At 34.9% G+C, this 14,147-nt stretch overlaps 1 protein-coding gene across 1 annotated transcript in view; it reads left to right on the top strand.

Annotated features, from left to right (window-relative positions):
• ABCA13 (ATP binding cassette subfamily A member 13) overlaps positions 1 to 14,147 on the top strand; it is a 175,463-nt gene that overhangs the window by 21,212 nt on the left and 140,104 nt on the right. Inside the window, exons 6-11 of the mRNA XM_085571713.1 lie at positions 53 to 216; positions 2,334 to 2,449; positions 3,483 to 3,616; positions 5,307 to 5,471; positions 6,939 to 7,141; positions 9,083 to 13,771. Of these exons, the coding sequence (XP_085427839.1) occupies positions 53 to 216; positions 2,334 to 2,449; positions 3,483 to 3,616; positions 5,307 to 5,471; positions 6,939 to 7,141; positions 9,083 to 13,771 (5,471 nt within the window). The remainder of the gene's footprint in view (positions 1 to 52; positions 217 to 2,333; positions 2,450 to 3,482; positions 3,617 to 5,306; positions 5,472 to 6,938; positions 7,142 to 9,082; positions 13,772 to 14,147) is intronic.

A 14,147-nucleotide genomic window follows, 5' to 3' on the forward strand; every position in this document is an offset into this window, starting at 1 on the left:
TTTTTTTCTGTTATTGGAAGTGTAGCATGTAATTCTTTTTTTCCACCTAAAGATGGATTTGAATGAAGCAGAGAAAATTATTTCTAGAGCAGAAAATCTGTACAAGCAACCATATTTCTGGAACCTTCTTCATTCACTCCCTCATCTTCAACTGAACAGCTTTTATACAGAAGATGAGTTAGCTACCATAACACAGTTTCTAGAAGATATTCAAACGTAAGTACTTTCACATTCTTGAAAGTGCACTGTTTTAAAATTTTATTTGCAATTTTTGTTATTCTCATTGTCTATTTTATGAAATAATCATCCTTTACACTGTAAAGAGGCTAACATTTTCTTCTCTTTACCAAATTTTGCTTTTATAAAACTGTGTTAGGAATTTTCACCTGCATTGATTCCTTTATAATGATGTTTCGCATCCCTGCCAGACTCAACAGAGATGCCCTAGGAATCTTTGATAAGCACTTCCATATTAGCAATGCCTGAAATTAGCCCATCACATAATAGGGCTTTGAACCTTGCAATGTACTTTGGGGGTCTTTGAAAGACAGAACATATACATATGAATATAAGAAAATAATAGCTTTGATCCTAATCAGATCTGAATGTATGTAGCACTTGGTCAGTAAGGAAAATTACTCAATTTTGTTTCTTAAGCCTCTTGCTGTCAAAATAGCTTTAGGTGTTCTCTTGCAAGAAATGAGGCAGTAAGAAAAAACACTTCAGGGACTGTATTCTGCATCATGTAAAGGACAGCTGGATTCAGAGGAAGACGTAGAATTAAAGCATAGACCAAGACATATATTTACAGGAATTTTCAGTAAAAGAATGTAATTGTTAGGTGAAAGTCAGATATGTATTTGCCAGGGTAGGCAGTTTGTTGTAGTAGGTTGATAAGCAATTGTCACTGTAGTCAAATAACATAATCATAAAGCAAGACAAGCCCTCTGCACCTGTGTGCCTGTGCTAGACTGGCCATGTACCTCACAAGCCTTAGGCCATGGGGAAGCAGGGGCCCAAAGATCATGAATGAGAAAATACTGTGCTGTTCTACCATCCTTTATCATCCCATTGTCTTTTTTTTAGACTAAAAAACCCCAAACCAAAGAAAACCAATAGAAACAGCTCCCCACTCAGATAAGAAGGATATGATGACATACCATTTTTTTTAAAACTGGGAAATAAGTTTATCTTGCAATATGTGGATTGCATCTATGTTGGCACTTGATTTTTAGAATTTATTTATTTTTTCCCTTATGCCTGAGGAATTTGTAACCTTATTTCAGCTTATTCTCTGAGCTATTAACATGCAAAACTACGTAGGACACTCAGATGTTTACATGTGGGTTTTGGTGTTTTCATTTGCTTAGGGTTTTTTAAGATTTCTGTGCCCTTCTGTAATCAAGTCTACCCTCATTAATGCAATTTGGAAAGCAAACCACAAAACACAGTGCTTGTTTCTTGACTAGATTCATATTACTATATAACATTCTAGTGGTCCTTTCTAAGGCAGAATTAAGCCAGTAGAAAGATTCTGAATTTACATTTTCCACTTCCAGGTCTGTACCATCTTTTGCTGTGTCTCTCAGAGGTACTTAACAAATATTTTCACATCTATATGACTGGCTTTGAGGTTTTGTGGTAGGGGTGGGAATTTTTTTTTGTTGTTGTTTATTTCCCCTTCTTTTTATGAATGTTGGAAACTGATTATCCACTCTGGAAAACTGGATTCTTATTTGGATAATAAGAAAGGATTACTCTGTAAGAAATGACTAGTAAATTTGACATAAATTTTAAGTAAGTTGCAGTTATATTAACAGAAATTTTTTTCACAGCTAAGGTGACAGGGACTTGTTAGAAATTCAATAGGTATATTTTTATCAATGCATTCTGTAATGCACTTTGTTTAACCTCTTGTGAGAACAAGTATTATGTTGCTTTAAAAAATATTTTTCCTGCAGATTGATGGGAAGTAAAATGTCAGTATTCTGTGTTGATTCTGCCTTCTTGTAGGGAAAACAGAGAATTTTTGTGATAGTTTTGCTCTTATGCTCTTATTTTTCTTATTTTCTTTTTTTTTTTTTTTTTTTGTTAGAGGACATTGGTCCCCTCAGGACACATTTCCTTGATGGAAATTGGTTGATCCTCTAACTGTAAAATCTCAATTGTTTAATTGTTCAATTAAACAAATTCTAATTTCAAAAAACATTGCTTTTTCAACAGTAAAAAAAGTGTTTTATTATTCAGTTGCTTGAAGGTTGTCTCTTTCTAGCAAGTCTTTTCAGGTTTTTGGGTGTATAGAGCTTGACTTTTGTTTTATTTTCCACTTTCAGTACCTTAGCATCACTGAAGGATTTAACTATGATGCCACTGGGCCAAAGTTTTTATGAAGTGGTGAAAATGACGCTGAATTTGTCTGCTGCATCACTACAGGATAGGAGCCTAGAAGGTAAGAAATTTGCTTCAGATTTTCTTTGAACTACCTAATAAGCATGCTGGAAATATATGATAGTAACTTTGGACCTTCTGCTAAGTTCCTGACGTGCAGATACTAAACTATATTGCTGTAGTGATAACCCACTTTACTGGTATGCTTTTTAAATACTTATAATTAAATTTTATCAGACTCTGGCAACTATCAGATTAAAAAAAAATCAAATAAACTGGTCTAATACATTAGAAAGTCATTGTTTAGCAATGAATTTTGGAGACAGACTAAATAAATGCAAGGGACAATTTCTTCCATTTGATGGAAGGGAGAGAATTTTATTTTGGACATGTATGTTAAGCATTATGACTTGTTTACTTTTAGCTTCATTTTTCTGTTTTTATAAATTCTACTGTCAGCTGAAGGGTTACATTTCTCCATCTGCTGCTTCACTATGGAAGATGAATTGAATTGGAGAAGGTAGGCTGGCCCCAGGAAAACAAGAGAAGGTCAGGAGCAAGTTTCATGGGGAAACTGAAGCACACAATGTATAGGTGCAACTGCTTGGTGTGGAAGGTCAGGCTAAGAGTAATATGCAGTCTAAATCCCACTTCAACTACAAAAGTGAAGGCTGATGTGGGACAAAGGTGATGTGCTGGAGCCCTTGCACAGAGGATGAACTTGATTTCTCTGGAACTTCTAGTATTATCCTGTTGCTCTCATTCTCAGTAGTGATTCGCACCCAGTCCATACACACACCTTTGCATGCCTTTGTGCAGTTCAGAATGGTACCCTACTGAATTTCCTGGCAATTGCTATGCAGGTGCATCCCACCATCATCATATCAAGTGCTGAAATTCCATCACATTAACTGACTTTACCACTAATGCAATCATGGGTTTTAGCCTAGGTAAATTTGTGTTCTGGTGCACACATTCTGCTGTCCCCAAAAATCTGGGAACATGATACTTGGATCTCAACAAGTGAGAACCACCAAGAAATGACATGAATAAAAATCATTAATTACATAAACAAAAGATTTTCTTTCTTTCAGCTTTTCAATACAATCTTTCTTTCGGGGATGTTTTGTGGAATCCGCTTGCTGTGAAAGCAGAACTTGAATCCAGGTTTGGTTTTGATGGCCCTCGTGTTGAGAAGCTGTTAAGTTACACAGCACAATTAACAGAGGTAAATCAGTTAAAAATTTTGGTGTCTATCTCTTTGATATATTTTTAAAATTTGTACCTTGAATGTATTTTCCTGCATTACAGAAGATTAGCTTTGTTAAGAAGCTACAAGGTTACTATATATCCTGGCTTCATTCCCATCAAATAAATGTTTAGCTTGAGCTGAAATCTCTGCACATGAAGATACTGATAGGTCTAGTTGTATACACTAATGAATTTATGCTTCTCTGAAGTCACAACTGTATATGGCAGAGTCCTGTGCTTATTATCCAAACCTGTAGAGAATTCTGAGGATTGCTTCACTGAGCTTTTAAACCAAATCCTTGATTTGAGTCTGACAGGATTAGTTTGTCTGGTAGCATTTTTCATCTTGTTTGCTGGACAAAGAATGCCTGTCTCTTCTGTGTGTAAATTAAGGGAGACCAGGAGTCCTTTCTTCTCAGTCTTGATATGAATGTCTCAGTGGTGCTTAATCAAATATGCTGGTGATGCATCACATTTAGAAGAAAATCTTTCTTCAGATAGGGCATTCTAAACCTACCCTCTAGACCAAAGTGGTCTGTGCTGGTCTGGTTTGACTGCAGAAAAATGGAAACATCTTTTGAATTTGCACTGAAGTCCACAGTTTGTTCTTCACAGAGCAGTACAGTTTTCTATACTCCAGAAGAGTTCATTGTAAAAATAGCTGATTTAAACAAATGGATAAATTATTAAAAAAAATAACAAAAACAAACCTGACTTTTTAATGACCTTTTAATGAAGTATCAGTAATGGCGTTTTTGAGCAAGTGAACTACATTCAACTGCAGCTTGGTAGCTGTGGTTGACTATGAAATCCCAGGCTAGTCATTTGGTAACTATTTAAACTGGTATCTCAATATTTTGTGCTTGCGTTAGAATATTGAAGACCATAAAAACCTATGAAAGCAGATATGGAAACCTGGATAATGTATGTTTGGAGCCCATCAGTTCTGTATCTAATGTCCCATTTTGTTTGGTGTCAAAGCACATGCAAAATCTTATGAATTCTCTGGTCAAAGTTGAAAGGAACAAGGATGTAAAGTATCTCAGAAAGGCAACAACAGAATTAAAATGTGTGTTATTGTTTTTGTAAGCTTTAATAATATTTATAGGCTTGGGAGTATTTAATTATTCATCACAGAATTTAAAAATTAGTCTATAAGGAAAAAATTCTGTTCTCTTGGCCAATCTCTTGAAACCCACCAACCTCAATTTAAAACTAGTCTGATGCATGTAATCACTGGTTGAGATGCATCATTGTACTAAGTGCTTTTTATATCAGTAATTTTTTTCTCGTGAGGTTATTTCAATATAGTTATGCTACTGAGGGGTACTATATCATAATCAAGTTAGTTCAGCACCAGCATGCAAATTACTGTAGAAGTAGCAACACCAGTGTAGCTAAGGTGAAAATTCCTTCCATATACAACTCTCATTATTTTGCCCAGTGTGTATGAGCACCTTAATGGGGCCACTGGTATTTTATACAGCAGTCTGCATGTAGAGTACTTTGAAGTATGTGCCTGGGAATGTGAGGCTAGGTTAAATGGGATTTGTTCTTGCTGAAGAGGCTATTGTTATTATTATTTTCACTAGATAAGTAAATTGATAGGAGAGATAACACTCAGCAATGCTCTTGAAATACTCATCAATTCCTTGTGTCCTTGTCAGATTCCCACAGGAGAGACACTGGAGCAGTTTGTGTGCTCTGCTCTGGCTGTTGTCCCAGAAGATGAAGCAAACAAAGAGAACAATGGAGAGGGCTGTAATTCTACACAGCATGAGGCCAAACTGTATCTTGTTCATGCTGTCAGCAAGTTCAAACTCTATGCATGGGTAACTTTAATAAATTAATAGTTTAAATTCCCAGTTTTTGCATGTAGGTTATCAGCAGTAACTTAGTAGTAACCAAGTTATCTATAAAATTGTTTTAATGAACTTTCTTGATAATAAAATGAAATAATCCTTATAAAGAATCATTACAGTGGAAGTATAATCTATCATCATGTGTCCACTTAATCAGATTTTCTCATTAACGGAGATTCAGATTTGAAATGTAACAGGGAATGTAATGAAATATACTGCAATGCAGAGACCTGTCAGAGGAAACTGCCTACTGTTCCAGTAACATTTACTGTTCCACCTGAGACTGAATGTTGGACAAAACTGAAAATTGACTAGACACCTCCATTGATATGTAATTAATTTTTTTCCCCCTCACTGTCTCCGGCAATAGTGGCTGAAGCAAGATAAAAGTATACCTCCAGTAGGGACCCTTAAAATTCTACCCTGGCAGAATAGCTTGCCATGCATTCTCTGTAATGACATATGTGTAGTAGCATGGATGAAAGAATTAAACATTCACATATTTCCAAAGAAAAACACCCAGTTACCTTAACACTGGTATTTGCTTTTATACTGAAACATACTGTTTTTCTCCATTAAATAAAAAAAATAATGTATTTAAGAATCTGCTCTGGAGATGCAATATTATTTAAAGAGAACATGTAGAGCTTCCAATGTATTTCCTCAAAAATGTAATCTTTGAGAAAGTTTCCCTGCTGTATGATGATGTAGGAGGTAATAAGTCAATATGATTGTCAAAACTAATGCACTAATTTTGCTGTAATAAAATCCAGTAATAATCTCAGCCATGATTTTAAAACTCTTAGCATGGGTTAACAATCTTATTATGGGAACCATAAATACTGTAAGCTGCTGGCCACTGTGAATTATCTTGGTGATCAAAATATCACTTAGAGTAAATCTGGCAATAAGAAGAAAGGTAATAGTGAAGGAAAGGAGAGCAGTCAGTAGTTTTGGCCAAGCCTTGTTATGTTTATTTCTGGGCTACACAATGGGAGCGTTCGGGCTTCTTCATCATCTCTGTGTTAAGGGACTCCAAAAACATTAAGGTTGCTATCTTCCATTGTATTGGCAGTGTAGGCAGAAGTCTGGTAACGGAAGCCTGAGTAATTGGCTGTGGAGGTCAGCTTTTGGTTGATTTCTGCCTAAGTCCATCTTTTTTTCCATTCTTGGGTCTTTAGGCAAGGTCAGCACCACATGGGATGTCAGTTGTCTGTGGGCTGTAGCCCATTACATTGTCAGCTTGAGTGTCAGTCAAAAGTGTATTGAAAATCAATGTTTGTCGCGTCAGTCATTTCAGAGTCTAGAGAGGTTGTTAGGGAGAAATTTTGGTATCATTGTTGATTGTGTGAATTTTTTTAAAGACATGCAAATTTTGTGTACTGCCTAAGAAAGCTTTGATTAATGAGATTTTCTGTTTTGCACTCAATCCACTAGGTACTTGAGCAATGGCTTGACAGCAGCAGTCTCTCTCAGAATCTCCTTCTGGATTTTAGAAGAATCATGGCTAATTTAGTGTCTCAATTTCTAGATGACAGGGAAGACTGGAAATTTTTTTCAGAGATAAATACCCTGATCCATCAATGGAATGAGAAATCAGACACTTACTTTTCAAAAGGATATGTTTCATCTCATGATTGGTAAATTGTACTTATCTTTCTGCAATTTTTCTTATCAAATTAGATCCAGCTGAATATTCATTTTCACTTTGCATTTAATTTTTTTCTGGTTTTTGTCTGTTTTGTGATTTTATTTTTTATTCTGTAGTTCAAAACCTTGTATACAGTCAAATAATTGTGCTAATGCTTACATATTCTGGAAGACAAACTAAGTTTGTGCTTCAGAATAGAGCTTCCTACAGGTTTAGCAGAGGATATGACTACTACATAATCGGGACTCACAGGAATCAGGAACTGTGGAAAATTGGCATTTGGAAATAGGATACAAATTAGTTATCTTATTCTGTGAACAAAGTTGGATTCCCACAAGTAGTTGGTGTGATTCAATAATACTTCTCATGTATAGCAAGTCCAGTGCATGTGAAATATTTAGAATTTTTATTGTAAAAGTCAACACAGTTTGGCAGGAGATCTTGTAACAGAAGCCTTCAGCAAAAGCTACAGCCTATGGAAAATGGAATTTTAAACACATAGAATTAGCTGTACATGATGTAATTTGCAATCTCATCTAGGGCACTCTAAATCTATGATTTCTTTTGATGTTTTTGCACTTTCCTTACAGTTTCAAGTTCTCTGGTTCATGACTTAATGCAAATGTATGAAGATGCGGCTGTAAGCCCTGTACTTATTAAGAATTATATGTTTTTTTAAGATGTTCAAATATTTCTGATCTGGAAGGTTCTACAGAAGAGTTAAGCTGTACATAAGGGGAGTAAATATTTGTCAGCAGAGGCTCAAGAAAGGTCTATGGCAGAGCACAGGAACTGATACTTCCATCTTTCTAGAGGCACACTGGATGACTTGCATCATTTCTGGGAGTTACAATATTGGCCTCAGTTTCTCATTGCTTGTAATTATTTGTTCATATCAAACAGTATAACTGGAGGAGATATGATTCATGTTATACAAGTCAACATCTGAGGATACATCTGAAAGAAACAATCCATTATCAACTAGTGAGAGAGAGATTGCAGTCAAATTGTTCAAAAATTTAGTGGGTATTTTGAAAGTTGGTTCTAATTTATAAAAGGAAACTGCTGTGCTGCTGCAGTTGTTAAGCAACAATGAAGTATTTTTTCAGCTGTTTTACTCTTTTATTTGCAGTACACCATGTTTTTGTGTGCTCTACCTCTGTTGATTGCAGAGTCTGGAGAGAAAGAAAATATATTTTAGCAGAAGATACTTTCAACTTGAGGCCGTTACATTCAAAGGCTCTTTTTTCCATGCACCTCCTTTTGACCAATCTTATGGGGCTAGTAATTTTTATATTGATAAATAATAGTGACACAATAGTAACATCAGTGGGTACATTCTAATTTTCACAATAATTTTGTGTTTTTGTAGATATTAAAATAGCAGTGTTCAGCTATCAGGCAGTCAATTGGAATGTTTTAGCTTTCAATAATTATGAGAAAACAAAAATATTATTTAGAATTCATAGAAAATTAGAGGTTTTGATTGATTTTATCAATGCATTCCTCTCTGTAAAATAATTAGTCTGTGGAGCATAAAATTTTTGCTCTTTTCAGCATCTGAAAATGTGATGTATTCAAAGGTGTTGGACTGTTTGTGGCTTACGCAAATCAAGCTTACAAGCTTGATTATAAGTACTGATAAATGCACAATTATTTAACTGCTGTCTACAGTCAGGTTTTGATTTGAATGAGGTTGTGACTTTTCAGTAGGGTTTTTTCACATTTTTTGAAAACCAAAACAATTGTTGAATATTGCTAATTCAGATTTTGTGATGATTAATTTGTGACTGCTATTTAAATTATATTTGAAATTTCCTTGAATTAAGTAAATAAACCTAGATTCTAAAATTTAAATAATATATAGTTTAAAAATTCGTGTCTACCTGCTAGGTAACTAACAAGAAAAAACTTATGATTAATTTTTCAGGATTTTGACGTCTTTCAAAGAGTTTTTGAGGACAGAAGAAAACTTAAGGATTTCTGGTGAAAAGAAAATGGATTCTCTTTTTTATCTTGTAGAAGTCATAGAAAAATTTATAATGTTTGATTCCTCATTTTATTCAAATAAGTCTCTAATTGAAAATGCCTTGAATAATGCAATTATATGGATAAAACATTTTGTTGAGGGGGAGGAATCTGCCACCAATTTCTCACTTGCAGTTTCTGAACTCCATAATGACCTACAAAAAAATTTCCAGCCTCTTAAGAGCATCTGGACAAAAAAGAAGACAGAACTTTTCTGGCATATAGTGGAAATTATATTCCATGAACTAGATTCTAGGCTTTCTCTCTTGAGTCAAGTAGAAGAGGAAGAGGTAATTGAGACCTTATCTGGAATTTTATCTTCTATTACAGAAAATAACATCTATAATCGAAGTATAGTCCTGCTCATAAAGATACTGACTGATTGGCCAGAGTTAAATATTACTGCTTTGGACCATTTAAAACAATTCAGTGGACACTTCCAAAGAAATCTCTATGAAGCTGAATCATTGTCTGGTGATCATGTCAATGTCTCATTTAGCACAATTCCTGGAGTGAGTAATAATGCATCTTTTATGTATAAGGTACAAGAATTAGGAGAAATTGTGCATGATTTCCTCAGAAATATCCAAAAATTAAACAGTACTATTGTGGCCTCACTTGTTCCAAAAATTCTCTCTCTATATCAAAATGATGATATGGTTTTAAATATTAAGAGCAATAACACTCTGTTAAAACTTCTTTATGAGGCTTCAAAAAGTATGTCATCTTCTCAAGTATGGCATGATTTGCAAAATAAGGAACTAGTTTTTGATTTTCTGTTTGAAACTTTTGATCTTCTCTGGAACCTCACCAATAAGTCTCTCTGTGAAAAATTACTATTAATTTACAACTACACTGAGTTTCAGGCACAGTTTCTTGCACAGAATGGAAAAAACGATATACAAGTAGTTTATGACACTCTGAGCTGCCTTAAAACTTTATTTATAGATGAAGAGTTCCAAAGCGCTCTCTTATGTTATTTGGAAGAGTTTCTTGACCTGTCTCCAGGATGCCTGGTAAATGATGGATGCACTGATTTCTATCTAGCAAACATGAGTTCAGTAGAACATTCAGCAGAAGTTTATAACTTACTTCTGCTTCCATTGGACAGTGTCCTGTCTGATGTAACAAACTGGGGAGATAAGGTATCTGTGCCTTCTGCTTTGCACTGCACTTTTACATGGCTTCAGGCATGGACAGAGATTTTTGAAGAGGCTTCGGAAATCTTGAATTTGAATTCAACCTATTTTGTCTGCCTAAGAGATGATTTGGCATATCTCTCTGAAAACTTTTTAAATGTAACTCAAGATGAACTGTGCAATAATACAGCTATGGCTATTGTTGAAGCTACAGGAGCAGCAATGAAGCTTTTAAAATCTGTATTTCAGGAAACTGGCAATTTAAATGACTTGAAAGATTTTGAGGCTTTCCTTGTTAATCTTCAAAGGGTAGTTAACAATGCATTTGAAGTCACAAACTTGCTTAAAGATAGCAGTTTAGAAAGTGTATTAGAGACAATGGGAGCTGTGATAACTAAAATGCGGAAATCTATACTGAAGATTGCTAATGAAGAGTTTTTGAATTCTTGGCTTGATGCTTTCATCTCAGGAGGATATGAGGGAGAAGATAAGCGTGCTGGTGTATTTTCCATTGAAAAGTCCCTTTCTACTATTCTTAAGCTCTCACAAGAGGAACTTGAAATTATTCTCATGGAGATGAATTACACATCTGCTTTTTTAAAAAGCGTACCTCGAGACAAATATATGGTTTGTATCAGCATTTTCCAGAATATTACCAAACTAATTTTGGGTAATAGTCTGAAAGACATAAGCTACTTACAAACAAATTTTTCATCTCATCTTAACTCCTTTCTGAACTTTCATAGTACAATGTATGAAGCAGAGGATTGTAAATGGATATATGGATTAAGTAATTTCACTGAAAAATACAAGTCACCTTCCCACCTTGAAAGTGCAAGACATATTTTTTTTCTTCTGAAATCTCTGGGAAATGCTGAGACAGATGCTAAGCTAATGAATGTGATGGACTTTGTTAATTTGATTTTTAATTTGACACTCCCTGAATGTTCCCTAGGTGCATCTAATATGATTTGTGCAAGTGCTTATTTCAATATCGTAGCAAAAACTTTGAAACTTATTCTCCCCGAACTTTATGTAAAACATGACATTAATGTGCTTGAATCTATTTTTAAACTTTTAAATAATTCTGGAGAGAAAATTCAGACCATTATCAGTGATTTAGTTGGGAGCTCACTGTATATATCAAATAAGACCCATTTTAGTCAGTCAAACCGTGGTTTTAACAGGACTTCAGGAATGCTCCTTAATCCTTTTCACCACATTCATCTTATATCAGTGGAACTTTTGTCAGAAATTCAAAGTCTTCTGAAAAATAACAGTTTTGAATTCCAAGAAAACAGCTCCTCTCATTTGGACAATGAGATTGAACCTTTCTTACATGGGAAAAATATCAGTTTGCTGATGGAGTTCTTTCAATATATGATTAGAAAACTCGACTCAAACTTGCAGAATGAACACAAAACATTTCCTCAGAAACTGATAGAAACAGCAGGTTTGGATATTGAACTGGTAAGGAAGGCACTTGAAATTTTCAAGTCCCCTGCTTTTATTGTCTTTTCATTAGGAGATGAAACGGAGTTTCTAAAGCATATAGTTGCCTTGGTGCAAAACATGAGAAACATGGATATTGAGTTTTTGATAAGTAGATTCAAACAGATCCAGGAGAACCTAGAAAATTTCTTTAAAAATATCAAACCTTTTAACCTTGGGAACTCTGGGCTAGGTACCTTAACAGACTGGTGGGATGCATTTGAGAACATATCATGTTACTGGAACATGACTGGTGTACTCCAAATAACACAGCTTTTTGAACAAGATGAGCTCTACAGTACAGAAGATGTGTTTAATTTCCTCTTTGATGTCATCAGCCTTACAGAAAGATTGGCTCATGAAAACATTACAGAAGCACTAACTGAAATATATACTTTCATACTGACTCAGGAAGAAAAAATGCAAATGTTTACTGATGACGAGATCTCTAACCAAATTGAAGATCTTCTAATGTTGCTGGAGACATTAGCAGACATCTCTGATGAACCTGGAGAGGCCTCTGTTTGTTTTTCTGCAGCATTCTGCTGGACTTTCACCACAGCAACACCTCAGAGTGATCCCACTGTTAAACCTTGTGACTCGGTGCACACCAATTCTACTCTTCATTACAATGCAGTCATTGAAGTCATTAAGGAGCTTAAACTCATCACTCTGGATGACAGTTTTGCTTGTTTTATGGAAGACATTCAGATGGATATCACTCGCAATCTGACTTGCTTTTTTCATCAGATTAAAGAATGGCACTCTATTATTTTGAAGTTTTCTGAGCTCCATCATATAAATAGTTCAGTTCTCAAAGAACTGCTAGATTTTTGGAATGAGCTATCCCTTTATGCTGTGCCACTGCAGGTGAATAATACACATGCAATCAATTGTTCCTCCACATCAAAGAGCCAAATGGTTTTACAAATCATAGAAACTCTGGGCAGCATTTCAGTGTCAGAAATGGAGATGGCCAAAAGTCTTCTTGAACAGTTGAATAATATTTATGGTGGCCTAAGTTGGAACAGAGAGTCAAGAACATCACTTAAGAGTGTTCTTACTAATGTTAAGAATGTGACCAGTGAAGTTTCCAAACTCCTGAATACTGAAGCTGTCCTTTCTTTTCTTTCTGTAATTCAGCCTTTAATGACGCTGTCATCTGTTGGAAACCAGACACACGCAATGCTTATGACAATATCAGCTTTAAGTGGGAACATCAGTGTGTCTGACAACTTTGAGAACTTCTTGTTTCCTGTAGTTACAAGCATAGAAAATTTATTGGTAAATTTTAGTGATAGACACTTACTTGTGTTGGTGGATCAAGTGTTTAAATTACTAAAGTTGGCCACTGGACAGTCCTCTTCAATGGCACCTGATGTTTTACTAGAGCAGTTTAAGGCATCATCTGAAGATGCTATATCAAGAAATTTTGAAGATATACAAGACATTGTGAAGATCATTCTATGTAACTGTAATGATAAAAATTATTCTAAACTAATGCATGCCTTAATTCTCCTTATGACTAATGAAAGTTCATCAAATGGTCTACTGCTGGCTGTCAAAGATATTATTGCCTTTCTGGAGCTATTCCAAAATAAGTCTAAGAAGGACCATACTGGTATGTTGTTTGGTGACAGTCATTTTAGCAGAGAGAAATTGAATAATACTCACCCTGGTTTTACAGTTTTACTAAACAGCCTCCTTCATATAAATGCTGATCTTGATGTTGTAGAAGAAGCTTTGCATATAAACAATACTGAGCTTCATAAAGTTGACTTTATTGATTCATTTTTTTATAATGCACTGTATAGAGACACTTCTACTCAGTCCCAAAACAGAACTCTGGAGATCATGCAAGAGATTTTGCAAATAATATTTCAGTCTACTGCAGAGCATGACATGAATAAAATAAAACTCTTACTAATGAATTTGCAAAAGGATGTATTGGCAGAATTGAGGTAAGTGTTTTCCATGTACTCATTTTGGGAAGTCTGTTGACAATGATAGAAGGGCTTTCTGTTTATGAACAGCTCAATCAAAACTTTTATTAAGTTAACTATTAAGTGTTTCATTTCAGATTTGTTCCAACTTATGTTGTTCAGACCAGTTATATTTGGTTTCAAAACACATTGTGTGGACCAGATTATTGTGTTTAATTTATGCTTACGGTATGTGCTTAGGTCCCATGTTTTGATACTTGGTTTCTTTGGAACTATAATAAAACAATTATTTAAAGGTACTTGTGTTTTAAAATTCTTGCAGGTCTGAATACTGAACCCCCACTAATTGGCAGGCAACAGTAATTTTTATCTTTGGAGCAAAATGTTAAGGAAT

This window comes from Lonchura striata, chromosome 2 (assembly GCF_050655825.1).
Source record: "Lonchura striata isolate lonStrDom1 chromosome 2, ASM5065582v1, whole genome shotgun sequence".
NCBI lineage: Eukaryota > Metazoa > Chordata > Aves > Passeriformes > Estrildidae > Lonchura > Lonchura striata.